The sequence below is a fragment of the Anser cygnoides genome, chromosome 15 (assembly GCF_040182565.1).
Source record: "Anser cygnoides isolate HZ-2024a breed goose chromosome 15, Taihu_goose_T2T_genome, whole genome shotgun sequence".
Classification (NCBI taxonomy): Eukaryota; Metazoa; Chordata; class Aves; order Anseriformes; family Anatidae; genus Anser; species Anser cygnoides.
This window is the reverse complement of record NC_089887.1, coordinates 17,625,680-17,641,363: the sequence shown is the minus strand read 5'-3', so window position 1 is coordinate 17,641,363 and position 15,684 is coordinate 17,625,680. Positions and strand designations below refer to the sequence as shown.

The 15,684-nt window shown below is 38.2% G+C and overlaps 1 protein-coding gene across 7 annotated transcripts in view; it reads right to left on the bottom strand.

The window, feature by feature from the left end:
* Nucleotides 1-1,559: 1,559 nt before the first annotated feature.
* Nucleotides 1,560-15,684, bottom strand: part of CLEC16A (C-type lectin domain containing 16A) — an 85,101-nt gene continuing 70,976 nt past the window's right edge. Inside the window, exons 23-24 of one of the 7 annotated variants that reach the window (XM_048053744.2) lie at nt 12,199-12,318; nt 1,560-8,140 (exon numbers count right to left, since the gene is read on the bottom strand). In XM_048053744.2, coding sequence (XP_047909701.1) covers nt 7,800-8,140; nt 12,199-12,318 — 461 coding nt within the window. In that variant the 3' untranslated portion in view covers nt 1,560-7,799. Of the gene's footprint in view, nt 8,141-9,397; nt 9,452-12,115; nt 12,323-15,684 lie in introns of those variants that run through there. The other 6 variants (XM_066977966.1, XM_066977967.1, XR_010825181.1 and 3 more) reach the window with 6 other exon arrangements.

Genomic DNA, 15,684 nt, shown 5'->3' with positions numbered 1-15,684 from the left:
CTGAGTTAGCTGCTCCCCATCAGCTTAGCTGCCCTGACTCTGTGTGAACTTTTGCCTGAAAAAAAAAAAGTCATCTAATTTTGCCAGGGAAGAGTTGTAAACTCCCAGTGTTGCAACTCCCACCATCTTTCCTTAGTCGAGAGAAAAAACACCAGCTTAAAATTCAACAGCCTTTTCAGGGAGTACTCACACATATCATGAGCTTGCATTCCCAGTCCACATTCAAAAAGATCTTTATAAGGTGCTGAACAGCTTTTGCCTACCCACAAGCTTTAAAGCTCTAACACAGGTTAGGGAGCCGATTCTTCCGCCCCAAAGAGCCAGCATGCAATGCCATTGAACTCTTGCTTCAATATGGAAACATTGACCAGCAGTTTAAGTGTCAAATAACAAAGGCATCAACCTCCAAATGCTGCACCTTTACTTAGACAAAAGCTACCTGGATAAAGACAAAGTCACTTTGATAAAGACAGATTGTATGTTGACACGCTTTCACTTTATCTATAAGGACTATGTTGGAATTAATTATCTTAGTGATAGTGGTGTGGATTTACCTACTGAAGGACTGGTTGCACTTAGATATTCATGGGGAGTAAGATGAGACTATGCAGACGCAGCATTGTGTTTTGTCAAGTTCATTTTATCCCAGTCAGGAGGAGAAGAAAGTGCTTGGGGCTGTGCTCTTCATTCCAGCTCTGACCACTGGCAATACAGGGCGAGATGCTGAACCTGACTCAACGTCCAAATCTAAACAGATCTTGTACAGAAACAGAGGAAGCGTTACAAGACAAAAGGCTGCAAAAGTCCTGAGGTATCAGAAGGATACAGGAAGCACAAAACAGTTTCAAGCGGAAGGGAGGCCATGAACCCAAAAGCTGGTATCCTCAAAGCAGAGCTGGTGGCACAATGTACAGAGACCAACTGCCAGGAGCAGATTTGACCCCTTTTTCCCCCATGCACCATAGTTTAATATTTGCAACTTACAGGAAATCGCAGTATTGTCTCCTGTCTACAATACCTCCCTTGCTTATTTCATGGTACATGACTTAATTTCTTCCCAAGAAAGCTTTTGGACCGATGCCTAGTTTGAGAAATAACATTTCACAAGGAACATACATTGACTGTAATTAATTCCCATAGATGGAGAGTCTAATTAACAAGAACCCAACTAATAACTCTGTTGGATTTGATCCATGTACAGAACTGGCAACATACACCAGAGAAAGAGGATGTGAGGACGTATTTGTGGAAGAAATCACACATGACAGGCAAAGGGGCACTTTCCAAGTGGTTCACAACCACTTTAGATGTTGCCCAGCCACTCTTAACCCTTGGTCTCGTCTACTTTCCATCACCTCTACAGGCTTCTTTTCTGCTCTCCCTCACATACACAATGCAGAAACGCCTTGGCTATTTCAGTTTTCAGCTTAAAGATTAGAATGCCTAACACTCACATGCACCATTCTTCTTAAGAGTACACTTTTGCAAATTGGGCATTTCACTGTTACTGGATGTCCTTGCACATCAAATCCAGTGACACAACACGAAGGGGAAGGAAGTTCTCAGTAACACCATTTTTATTGCCAAGTTCCATTTACAAAGAAAGGTCTATTGTTCATTCTTGCCCAGGTTTTCCATAGCCATGACATATGATTAATGCCAACAAATACAAACTCAGCTATATAAATCTGGATTTCAGAGACATACAACAATGCTTTCTAATTTCACTCCCTTCCCACTTATTTACATTTTTCTTTAAATTAACATAATATATTGTCATATTTACTCCAAATTTCTAACATAACTTACGTTAAATAATTAACACTTATTGCCTGTAGAAAAGACATTTCAGAATTCAATTCACCCCATGTTTGGGCTTTTTTCCTTTTAAATGTAAGTGCACATTCAGGACTTTTTTTTAATGAAGTACATTTCAGACATTTTTGAAATATATTTCATAAGAGGAAAGACCTCCATATTCATTAAATGCTTTATGTAGTATTCAAAGCCCAGATGCATTTATTCTAGAAAAATACATTTCCCTTTGCACTTAAAATAATCAAAACCAGCAAAACAGCTCAAAATGAAGTAAAAAGTTTGCAACAAAATATCAACATACATTCACAAATGGAGATGCTTGAAGTTAAAGCTTAAAATGCTTCCAGCAGGTCCCCTAGAGTTGTTGTGTCTATTCTTGGTGTTATCACTGGGCAAACCAAAGCTCCTAGAAATTCTAAGGAATTGGCAAGCTTGAAGCTATTCTCAATCCTTTTCAAAATTAGCTTCATGTTTATTGTAACTATTCCTGCCACGGTTAGTCTTAAATACACAAAAACTCAGACTCTCATCTCATAGAGACTTAAGTATCAGACGGCCATTATCGTGCCTTAAGTTCGCTTTACATTAGTGTGGGTACCCATAACCAAAGTAACAGAAAAAAAGATGAAAAAAGTTTTATGTATCTTATGCTCTTAGAAGAATCCTGGGAACACATCCCAGTACATCCTGGCTAGTATGTACTAGCCTGAACTTTGTGTCATCAACAAGGATTCTTAGTTGCTTGCTTCTTAAGCCCTTTTTAGTTACCTTTTTAAATAAACACACTCCACACATTCATTGAGGCTGAGACAGTCACAACAATGACAAGTTTTCCATATTCATTAAGAATGAATAAATTCTAGTTAGCAAAACAATAAACAGATACCGCCACAGTGCACGTTTATTAGACATGCAAAACTTAGCTTTACATTTTTAAATACATTAGAAAACCTAAAATACATTTTAAATCATCTTGCAAAACAAATCAAGTTTAAGCAATGTGCAGATCCTTAAAAATCTGGAGAGATCAAACTAGGGAAAAGTCTGTACAAATGTAATATAAAAATATTTTTCCATATGAAAGAACCTTCTGTTTGAGACTCAGTCCAGACCTGCATCTCCCATACCTCTTGCTGCTCAAATAACCCTGAACAGCAGAACCCCCCCGAGCATTTCCCCCTGCCCACCTTCTGCATGCCCCCACCCAGCACGTCCTGCCCAGATCACCATCTGCTTTGCAGGAGGCAGTGAGGGTTGGTACACGTTTGGGATTCATGCTGTAAACATTGGGAAACAACAGAGCAGAGCAGGTGAGCGCAGGAAAACCCCTCAAAGTGCAGTGGCCAGGTGAACGACACCCCAAAGTAAGCCAAAGGTGGGTAAACAGTGATGTACCCAAAGGCTCTTTCAAGAAGACAGACAGAACAGCTCTGAACTTCAAAAAGACATTTAAATGCTTATGGTCTGGTTGTCTGAAAATGAGTAGGAAACTTAGTAAGGAGACTTAACCACTTTTGAGGCAAAACGCCCAGATCCCATTGATGCCCTGTCTCTTCCCAAATCTCTGATTCAGCTGTAGGACCAAAAGACTAAATTTCCTAGCTGACAGCTGCCTGCACAATGCTCTTCTAAAAGCGACTCCCCATTTAACTTCAGCTGCTTAGTGAAGACAATGTATGAATACTTGGCATGATTTTTTTTCTTGGAAGAGTAGGACATACACATCAGCAAAACTATTCATTAGGCTATGGTGCATTTACCTGTAACACCTGTGCAGAAAAGAGTGACAGATTACACGAGCACAGACACCCTGTGACTGAAGTGCTCAGTGCCATGGAGTGGCTTCACACTTACAGTTTGACCTGGTTGGCTGAGAGCTTACCCATGTCTTCAAGCATACAGTTTTACATTTCGTTTACTTCACGAGGAAAAATAAGTCCATTTCCTACTAGTAGGATGACACTCAATTGCCAGGCAGTTTTTGAACTCCTAGCTCAGTTACGGTAACCAGCCATGGCCTCTTGTTGCACGCGTGGCAATTCTAGCTACTGGCATCTTACTGCGAAGTAAGAAAAAAATTCTCAGTAACTTCAATCCTAAGGATTGTTGATTTTGCTGTAAACTACTTTAACCATCAATTTTAAAATTTTGCCAACAAGAATACTTCAAATCCCCAGAAGAAAACATTATTTCCCCCTGTATTCTGTTGCTATGGGGGCAAAGAGCTTGTATGACTGACCTAAACTTGTAGGACATTGATTTAAAACTCTGAATAGTGATGAGCTTTGAGTTTTAAATTCTGGAGAAGCGATAAAAGTCTTTAAATGCCACATACCTCTACTTTAGCAAGAGCATTTCAAGACAGCAAATCAATTCTGGAAGACATCAACATTTTTTCTTCAAGTGACTTCAAGGAAAATTCCAGCTGTGTTGTAAAGCAAAGAACACTGAGGTTTCTCTTTAACAGGTGTAATTTTATATTTTAAGCCCAGCTTAATTTAAGGAACAGAATTCAGACCTTTAGTTTATCATGAATAGCTGCAAAGAGTACAAACAAGGTCAGTCTTTACAGTATAATTCACAACTTCACATGAAACAGTCTCCAGTATTCGTATACATATGACCACACTTCTAGTGAATTTCTTAATCCACACAGCTCATAAAAAATAGTGCAGGAAGATAAATGTTTGGTTTCTTCCTGTACCAAAGAATTTCTGCAAAAGCCAATTCTTGCACACAAGTTTTGCACAGCAAACATTACTCACTAGCAAGGTGGACGTTAGAGCTGGCCACTAACGCTTCCTTTCCACTCTTTTCTTTACCAGATTGCCAAACGGACAGCCCGTGTGCCCTTTGCAAGGAAAAAGCGCAAGTCTCATCCAGTGCTGTCCACGGGATGACAAACAGAAAGGGGACCCGCAAGAGGCAGACACCTGACAGTGACAGCAACACATAGCTCTGTTAAACGAGTAATATCTTGGTAAAATTTAATAAAATGAGACAGAGCACAAAATAATAAAGTAACATTCAGTATGCCCTGGTGTCTTTGGTGCATCTCCTCAAAAAGAAGGGAATAACAGAACTGTTTTATGCAATAGAGTATGGCTGAAGTTAAGACATAGCCTCTACAAACACACTGAGAATTCATCGCACAAAATTCCAGCATTTTGCTCTGGACCATTAGTGAATTTATTTCAGAGCGATTCTCGTTTCCCTCCCTTCTCTCTGCAGTGTTGCACTGAATTAGTGAGCCTTCTGAATAGTCAGTCGTTCAGCTGTTGCTCTCAGCTGCACCTTGGTATTTGGGTTTGGATAAAAAGAAGGATGCTACACTGACTCAAATTGACTTGTTTAGAAAAGAAATTGTATTTGTGGCTGATGTGCTAATGCTTTGTTGGTTGAGTTTCCTTTTTACAGTGAAAGGGGGGGATAAGGAAACAGCCCTTGAGTTCTTCTGATAAGAGACAGATAGATATGATACTCTTCGAGGAATTGCAGATTACTAACACCATACTTGCAGAGATAAGATTTTCAGATGACATATTTCAGCAACTCCCGAACTTTTACATTATTAAGTCTCCTAATGCAGCATGGAGAATATAAATTGTATTATACACATATGCCTTAATATTCCTACTAACAGCATCTCAGCTGCTTCCTGTGAAGCTCTTGGTAGACAACCAGTCATGGGACTTAAAAGCCACTCCAAGGCAATGAAAAACAGTCGGCCTTCTTTCCCCACATCCCCTTTCTTGTGCAGCATGGCTCAAGGGTGAGATTATGCATGCCCGTTAAAAAGCTGCTTTGTGCATGCTCCTAATTTTGCTAGGACTGAATTTTACATTAGATAAAGATAGATCAAGGATTTTCTGTCTAAAATTAATTCTATTTAAGGGAACTCGGCCTGCACAGTGGCATTTTCTGTAATCTAGGTGAAGAGTTTAGGTTAACAACATAAAATGCTTTCAAATTAAGCAAGGAATCATTTTTTATACTGATCTTTAGACTATTACTGTGGCTACAGAGCACTGCAGCAACATGCTAGAGAAAGTCTAGACCGCAATAAGTTAAGCTAATAAGACATATTTATGTGGTCCTTCTGCCCAAATTGCTACTGATGTCTAAGCTTGTTCAGGTATGTGTACATTAGCCACAACAGTGACTCCAGTGAAAACTTACCCCAAGCACATAAAAAAAATTAATAGTGGCCTCTTAATCCAGCAAGGCCGAATTCTCATCCCACACCCTTAACAGTGCTAAAGACACCTAGTTCTCAGATTTCATTTTAGAGTTTGAGCCATTCTGGAATGGTCAGAATAGTGGTTAATTCAATTGAGATGAAGCAGAAGCCACAGAAAACCAGAAGTGAACAAAGCTGCATGCAAAAGCTGATAATGAAAGAAAAAATGCTGGCTTTCAATAGTAGCCATGCTATATCCATGTTTTACAAAGATTAAATCATTACACAAAGGAAAATATGGAAAAACAAGCAAAGTGATACCTGTGGATTATTCAATCTCATATAAATGCAATATTTAAAATCAATTCAAGTATTCCATCTGACAGCAAGGAAGAGATACGGTAGGACTGAAAAGTAGGTAAAAAAAATTCAGATTCACCTATTTGATATGAAATCAATATTCGCAAAGACAATCAGGAAACAGATTGCACTGATGACTGAAATCCAAAGTAAAGTAAATAGTAGACTTCGATCTTTGAGAGCCAGAGAGCATTCAATGTTATGTGCAGACCAATAATGAAACACTGCTCATCTTACTGCTAGCTTAAATGAACACACATAGAAATTGATCAGAAAGCTTGAACTCCATTCACTTTAAATTCCATATAAAGTCAGCAGAGCACTCCAAGCTTTACTCCACAATTTTCTTCTACTTCCTGTCAACTCAGAATCAGGATCTAAGAGGCAAATTTGGTAAGGCAAGTATAAACTCAGAATCACTTTTATGTTGTAATTTCATTTAACAGGGATAATCTCCCAGATGGGAAAAAATTTCCTTTTTATTTTCAGACTTGCAAAGGAATTACTGGTTAGATGTGGGGACCTACTTCTTACAGGAATATGAAAAAACCTGCCTGCCAACAACAAAAAAAAAAACACAACACAAGCCTCTTTAGAGTAAAACTGCTTCTGTCTGCTTCTAGCTGTCCTTCAGTATAGAAGATATCACTCCTCAGAGGTGTAGCAATTTGACTGTCAGCAGTGAACAAACAAGCTATAGCAATCTCTTAAAATATTTCCCATCCCTCTGTAGCTGGTTAAGCAAAGACTGAAAAAGTCTCAAAAATCCCTTACATTAATCTGCATAAGCAGCTGTCATATTAAATTTCAGAGTTTTACCTTAAAAAAAAAAGCTTTGAGATGTATCTTGCTTTGAATCAAACCTTGAAAAAATATTACACGTGGAAAACACAATATTGAAGTTTGGAGACCTATGAATACAACACTTAAAGGGGCCAAGCCTGCTGGTATCGTACAGGCCAACAAAAGCTGAAAGAGATCAGGATTAAAAAAACATTCATGAATCGAATGGAAGTGGTATGTCTGTACTATAGTATATGTATTTTTTTCCTTGTCAGTGGGTATGTCTCCAGTTTCAAAGTAGCGATACAACATCCTGAACCACGTATCCAAAATTTTCTTCACTTTGCCATAATACTGTAGACCTTTTACAATTAATTTAGTTACTGCAGCTGGAGCTTTATTTTTATAATAAAGTAGGTGATCTGAAGTACATTCATGTTCTTGTATACCAGAAATGGGCTTGGAGATACCCAGTCCAGATTTGAAGTTTTTTTCTCCGGTTTAAATATGCCAAACTTCTGATGTTTGTCCTAAAAGCTGCCCACATGCTTCACCAGTGGGCCTCTTCTTGCAGACCATAGCCTCTGATGCTTCAAGAAGTATCTGCGCTCCCAAACAAGAATTTGGTTCACTGTTTATCACAGTCTGCAGGTTGGCTTTAGTCACAACACTCTTCCTCTGTCTCTTTTACCGTGCCAACTTCAATTTCAGATGGCAAAGGCGGCTGAGGAATGCAGGAGAATGTACGAATACTGTGTGGATCAACCGGTGGGACCAGTGTAAGTGACTCTACACTTAGTGCATCTGTATTATCATCTGATATTAACGATATCGTGGGCTGCTGTGCAGGAATCAGGCTAGGGGACAGGTTTGCTGTTTCTATGTCACTGTTTTTTACAACATTCTTGCTAGACTTTGAGACAGCTGAAAGAGTTTCGTCAGACATCATCATCAGACCAGGAATGGTCACGTGAGGCTGCTCTGGAGCTGAAGGGCCATCTATTGAAAGAAAACACCAAGAAACAATCAATATTCCACTTAGTATAGACACTGCTTATTAAACCAGTGTACTATGCTTATGAATATTTAAGAATACTTGGGTGGAAAACAGTTCTATGAAGCGCCATATTTAAATTTACTTTTTAGTAATTAGAAATGACACGTAAATATTATGATGGCATAACATAAAATGCCAGCAATAAACTGTTCACGTTAGGAACCAGAAAATCTACATCTATAATACTGTAATATACAGCAATATCATAAATATTCCTAGAGAAAGGAAATAGAGGGGAAGAAGAATAAGAAGAATAAGAAAGCCTCCCCAGAATTTAGTATAGACTAAAATAAATAACCACTCCATGCCAGGCAGCTCTTCAGAAATAGAAAAGAAGCCCTGTATGACTAATTTTCCCAAGAGGAGACCTATTCTTACAAAGATCTGGAAGTCATTCTCTCATTCCGTTCTCCGCATTCAGATTGAAGTGATATCTTAGCCATAGAAAGTAGAATTATGTAAGAACAGGAAGGAGAATTATGTGCATACTGTAACTGAAAGGTGCTGCAAAATAAACCTGTTTTTACACAGGCTTTTGTTTTATGAAATTCTGTGCTCATAAGTATGGAGCATACAACATGGATAAAACTGGCAATAAGACATTGCATATCACAGAAACCCGATATGCTGCTAGCCCTTCCCATACAGTGAAAAAAACATTAACAGCTACTTGTATTGCCATTTTTTTCCTTAAAATCCTTGTAATTAGCAAGAGAACTGCTTATTTGGCTCAGATGGATAATAAACAGAAAGGATCGGGGGTACCACCTCATATGAGCAAGTATGCCCACACAATTATTTTTTTTTCTTTTCAGGCTAGAGTAATAGATGCCATTCAAGTTAACAGGTATCCAGCTTCAAGGCATTTAGAGCTCTTGTTAAAAATCAGCATGTGTTCAAGTGTACAGGCATCTGTAGAAAAGTCTACAAGGCAATGTAGTGAATGCAGAAGCTAAGAATTAGATTCTGTTTTTTAATGCACAAGGACCTTAGAATATTTCTGCTACAATATGATTCCAATTACTCCTGTAAAACAAACAAACAAAAAAGCACATGAATATAAGGAAGAAGAAAAGAAAAACAGAGCTTAGAATGGAATGGGTATCAGTAAGGTATCAGTAAGATAACAGTGAGAGACAGTTGTGATTTTTTTTTAAACCTTTCTGGTAAGATAACCCCAAACAAAGATGTATTCTCACTTCAGAAAATCACTTGATTTCATTTTTTGCTGAATCTGTAGCTAAAGCTTCTCCCTTTAAGGAAAAGGAAACTTAGATTGTAAAAAAAACAACAACCAAACAAACAAACAAAAACCCCACCTCTTTAAATAGAAAGGACATCACCAGTTATTTTGGAAAATAAGGACAAATTCAAAGTAACTGCAGGGGTTTTTTTTGAGCTATCAAGAAGTTTTAGTGAAATGGTGGTGATTGATAACAGGAATGTGATGCAAGGCTTGCACTGAGAAGCCCTTCCTTTTGGGAGAATGATTTCCTCATAACTTTCATTCATTGAAATCCTGACAGACATGCATATTCTTCTGATATGATATACTGTCCCAAATCCTTCCACGTAGGATCTAAATGACTGCTAAAGTGGCTCCCTTCTCAATACAACAAAGAAAACAGAAATATTTGAAAAATGACTCCATAAAAAAATATCTGGAGTTGACAAAGTTTACATTTAAGTCTGAAAATGCATTCAGAAAAAAGGTAAAAAACATATCAGAAAATGTAAAAGCAGAACAAACTAAGCATCTAGTATTTCAGCTACAGTATTTTATAAACAGAAAATAAAAAAGCAGAGCTCTACGCTATTTTTTCCTGTTTTATTTATTATTGATAGCAGTCTCTCTCTCTCCCCTACTTTCAATATTCCTTTAGTCGCTGTTAGAACTTCCCTTCTGCTGCTCATTAAATGGCAGCAGGGACAGGTATGCTGTAACCCAGCACAGCGTTACTGCCAAAACAACCAGAGAGTAGCCAACTGCCACTTAGTCCTTGCAGGGGCAGAAAGCAAATATCAATATACAACGAGAGGAAAAAAAAAATAACATTCTAGACAAGGTCAACAGCTCTCGCTACTGTTTTACAATATATTATCCCTTCTGGACTGTGAGAGTGGCACTTGCATCTTTGTGACCAGACTCTCAGGGATCAATGGGCACTTCAGGCGTATTCTTAGCTTGAAACTGGAGCTATAAGCTTGTGCTATATGATTTATCTCCCATATCTTTTGGATATGATGATAGAAAGAAATAAGTGATCAGACTATAGACTAAGGAAACTAAATGGAGTACAGAGATCTAGCATCTTAGAACGATAATTTGGAAAATAAAGAGGTATTAAAAAAAAAAAAAGAGCACCTTCTTGATGTAGAAAGTTTTCATGTACGACACCTCCCTGTTAACTGAATACAACGTTTCAGAGCAATGATTACCAGTAAGGAAACCTTTGAGGCTCAAAATTTGAAAGCCTTTTGAACTCAGACAATTCAGCAAAGGATCCAAATAGACAAATATGCATTTATGTATGACCTGAATTCTTAGAGTCTTTGAAACTGGAATAAACAATTGGAAAGAAGATGTACCCTAGCTGGAAAAAAAGCTCAAGAAGGGCTTATTATAAGAATGTCTGTCTCTAAAATCTGGATAGTTACCAAGCTATTGATTCAAAAAAGTTTCAAGATATCCAATCTACTAGGAGATTAAGTTCCTTACCCATTATTTGGAACTTCTATCTACACTGGACATAAAAATATTAAGTAGCTTTCAAAAAAAACTCAGACTCCTAACACTTGGTTCCATTCAAATTTCACTTTGGACAGAAGGAACAAAAAGAATCGTCATTTTCACTAATCACTAAGACATACTTTACTCTTAAATATCAAGGAGTTATCATCTAACATGGGAAAAAATATTTCTATTTACCTCTCCGCAACTCACATGCGTTTAAGCAGGAATGTTCTGGCACAAAAAAAAAAAAGCCAGATATGGAATTTAAGTACCAAACAAGGTTAAAAAACAGGGCATCGACACTGGATATTACCAGCTATCTTTGGTTGTGGTGGGCTCAGCAACCTTTCTTTTTTTTTTTTTTCCCAGCACTCCTGTAAAAATAACCTTGGTAACATAATAGAAGAAAATCGCTCCACTTCTGTTATATTAACTTATGTTATTATGGTCATTAGGGAAAGAAGAGAGAAAAGAACAGAAAGAGGTAAGAATGAATACAGTCTACAGAAAAATGTCTTAAACTGTACAGCAATATACTGTGAAAGGATAACAAAAATGTAAGTAAGAGCACACTAACGGAAAAGACACAAAGTCTAAAAATGAGAAAGGATGTTTACATAGTATTAACAGAATAAAAAATGCTTATGCTATGGTGGTGAAAAATATAAATTAGATTCAAGTTAACACGGGTTATGTAAGTGAGAATCTAGTATGAGGTCTATTTCCATCCTTTTTGTATCTGCTTCCCCTCCCCACTCTTTCAGGCAGACAATTAAACAGTCCATAAAGCCATCTGCCCAAATGTGATGACAGGTAAAATGAAGAAGCATTCAGTGTAAGACTGTCCTTGGACTGTGATGATACAAGCTAGTTTTTTTCTAAGTTATAAATAGATTTCCTGCTGCCAGTCAGCTACCTGCATTACCATCCATTCTGAAGCCTGTGCTTGCTAAATTCCACTACAGCCATAGCTGCCACTGTGCAGATGAAGACATAGCTGCTTTGAAGCTGGAGGCTTGATAGATCATTTGGTAGTAAGCAGAATTTCAGTCTTTGACAAAACAGCCAAGAAATATGGGAGAAACTGTAGGTAGGACTTTCAGAAACAGCTAATTATTGCTGCACAATTCTCCCCAAAACCAGTATAGTCAAATATTTATGATGCTTTTCTTCAGTTTCCTACCTCGCTGTCACTGCTGCAAGCATGGAAACCAAGTATGTTCTATTAACTGTTACGGGCTTTTCAAATCTTAGGGAGGAACCTGCCTGATTTGATATTGCGTGAGTTTCGGTTGCAGCTGCTGCTTGAAGACCTAAACCCAGTGTCCACCGTGACTGTCAGCCTCCGACAGACTAAACACCCGCCGTCGTCCTTTCCTGCCAGACCTTACTAGAGGAAAACACAGCAATATATCATACCAAGGTTTTAACAATGAAACAAGGAAGGGAAACTGGAATGAAGACAAAGGATAAATGTTAGAGTAGCAACAAGAATAAGTGACAAGGACACATTCATAACTGCTGGTATCTTGCATACAATTTGACAGCTGAGTCTTTTTAAGTTTGGGAAGTACTTCTGCAGCTGGAAGAATTAACTCATTTATTTATTTAGAAACAAGTGAGCTTAAGTGAAGTTATTTTTTGCTTACCTATCTAGAAATGTACATGATACGGTTTGGACTACATCTGGCAATTCTGACAGCACTTACACTGAGACAGGACTGGTATGCATTTGCATTATGATCTACTCACATCCTGTAAAAACCTTGGGAAAACCTTTCCATTGTGCATTCTAGTGATAGAGAATTATTCTGATTCCGACTGGCAACACATTACACGAGGTGCTCTCCTGAGCAGGTGACTACTTCAGACCACTCAGCACTACTATTCTAAGATGTGAAAGTGAAGTATTATACTTGGATTATAACAAAGCCAAATGCAGCACTTTAAAAGATAACAGCAGTTAAGATGATGATGCTTGGTGTGTAGAAAGTTTCAGAGAAAGAAACTTTCTAGGAACAAAAGTACTTCCTCAGCTAATTAGAAAATTACTCCCACTGGAGAACAGATCACACCACATTTACATTACTGATCACAGAGGAAATTGTGATGGTTTCAGTAAGATGGCAGGCACTGTTCTCACAGGCTCTCCATTCTTAAGCATTCTCTCTTCAGTATACACGTATTTTATTTTATAGACTGGTATCCAACTTATTCTCTGCAACAGGGGACAGCTCTTTTTGCTTATTTTAGACCATTTACCATTAATATCTGCCAGAAGCGTGAAATATGGCGTGACAGAGAAGATCAATGCTTTCTGAACTCCTCAATATCCATTGCTCCTGTGTAAACATTTTCTTAAGTATAGAAGCCAATTGCATTTTAAAGCTTTAGGCAACTTAAAAAGTGATTAAATAAATCGTGGATGACATTACATATATATAACTCTGGAAGACTGCTAACTTACAGTAACAGCTTCTTTATCTTAATCCTTGGCTTATATAAAAATAAGCACTTTCCAGAAGTGCAGCCAAGACAAGACCATATCCTAAGCTTAGAAACTTATAGATTAAAGTCTGTCTAGCAAGAGAACAGTTCCACCCTAGGCACAGCAACATTTCGAATGGGTGTGTTCATTAAAAAGAGACTGTAAATACAACAAAAAATACCTAACAGGATAGCAGCATTTGCAAAACCTGGCAGTACTTTTTCTGTCTTGCTAGAGACTCTTCTTTCTTTAAGGGATGGCTTCTCCTTTTTCTATTTTAAGGAACAGAGAACTTGCAAAGGGCTAAGTTTAACTGCCAGATATGTGGGAGCTGTCAGGCTTTAAAACTTCTATGCCGCAAAGTATTGTGGCAGTTACTAGGTAGGACTCAGGAATTATAAAAGTTTATTTTACTTGTGACAAAGCAGTTGATGCAACTATTGTTCTCTTATAGCAAATGAAACATGTTTAGCCAAGTGGTTCTATGTAAGTTCAGTTACACTCCGTTCTTGCATTAAGACAGTGTGATATTGCTTGATGCAGGTCAGAGTGATAGCAAGGAAAATGTTTTTACAAAACAAAATATTTTTTTTCCAGTGATACATTTTCAAAAGCTCTTTTACTGTTCAATGTATACTATTTTAAAACTTTTCCTCAACTAACAAATATGCAACTTGTCTTTATTTTGTTCTCATCTATCACTGTTTTATGTAAAGTCACTCTGTCATGCTCCAAATCTTATTCCCTGGAAGATCTCTGTGAAGATTATAAGTACCATCTCAAACATATCAAACGTTGAACAGCCTAAATCTGTCAACAGACAGCAGCTTAGGACAGTAGTAGTAATTACAAGTTCACAGCAAAAGCAGCTGTCATGGTTTAAGATGTTGTCCTTAAGGAAGACAGTTGAGGTAGTTTCCATGACATTCACATATCCATCTCTCCTTTTTTGTTAGCTGGCCTTCTTCACTGAAGTTCTTGAGAAACCTAGCATGCTCTTCACCGTCAGCAACCTGCTTAGCTGCTAGAAGAAACACGGGAGGAGGGAAGGCAGAAGAGATAGGGAACACACCTGTGTTCATGTGCATGTTTAGAATGGAATGGGAAATGAGAAGGGACTCTTACGTGACAGATGGTGGCAGCATTCAAGTGCTACCTCGGGGCATAAAACAAATCTTGGTAACTGCTTGCTGTTAATCAGCTACTTATTTCTTTCTCCTTGAAGGAGCTGACAATGTTTCTTGTCACTTCATATTAAGAATCACAGAATTAAGTCACAGAATCATTAGGCTGGGAAAGACCTTCATGCAAGCCTCCTCTACTACTTCACAGCAGAATAAGGCAGATTAGAACAGGTTAGGGGAAACGTCACCTAGTTTCACACCGAAGTAGACAAATATCAACAATCATTTCAGTAACTCAGCTGAGTGGTCAGTAAGTGCTGATATCAAGACACTGTCACTTATTTTTTAGCAGCATACTTCTGTTCAGGCACAAGCCTGCAGAACAGTCGTCTGGACAAACCAACCAGATTCCCTCTTTCATGGTTGTGCTCCTGGCAGCAGGTTACAGTATAGACCACAACTACATATGAATACTACAGAAGGGAGAATATTCATTACAAGTTTGCAATAAACTGGTCAAATTAGTTAATGCAGAAACAATTCTCAGGAATAGAGCAGAATCAGCATCAAATGCTTTGATACTTAAGATCAGCAAAAAGTGTCAAAGCACCTACATGGGTCAGAGACATCCCCCTGCCCTGTCCCTCATCCCCAACACCCTGCACCAGAGCCTCGGTGATTTCAGCATCCTCTCTAGTCTGTACTAAGGACCTGGAGGCACTGTCAGCTACTCAGCTGTTAACTGTTTATAACATTACTTGTTCAGTATTGGCTGCAACTACGTTAGCAGTTCAGTTCAGATGAACAGAGCAGTTTTGAAGAATCCAGGAGCTTAGCTCAAAATTCATCCCTGCATCAGGTTAATAAGAGTTGTTGACTTGGCATTAAAGTAGCTGAAGCACATTCTCACATTCATTTCCACTGCCTTTGCTGAAGGTTACTACCTACCCCCACAGTGATACGGCACAGAACTGTATCATCACAACTAGATTTCCTAAAGCATCTATCAATGTCCCCAGGTCCTGTGCCAAAAAAAACACCAAAGACTGTTTTCCTGCATGACGTGGCATTTTGAACATGCTTCATGATGAAGCCACAATGTAGGTCACACTAAACGTGGACCATTCATGCAACTGAACT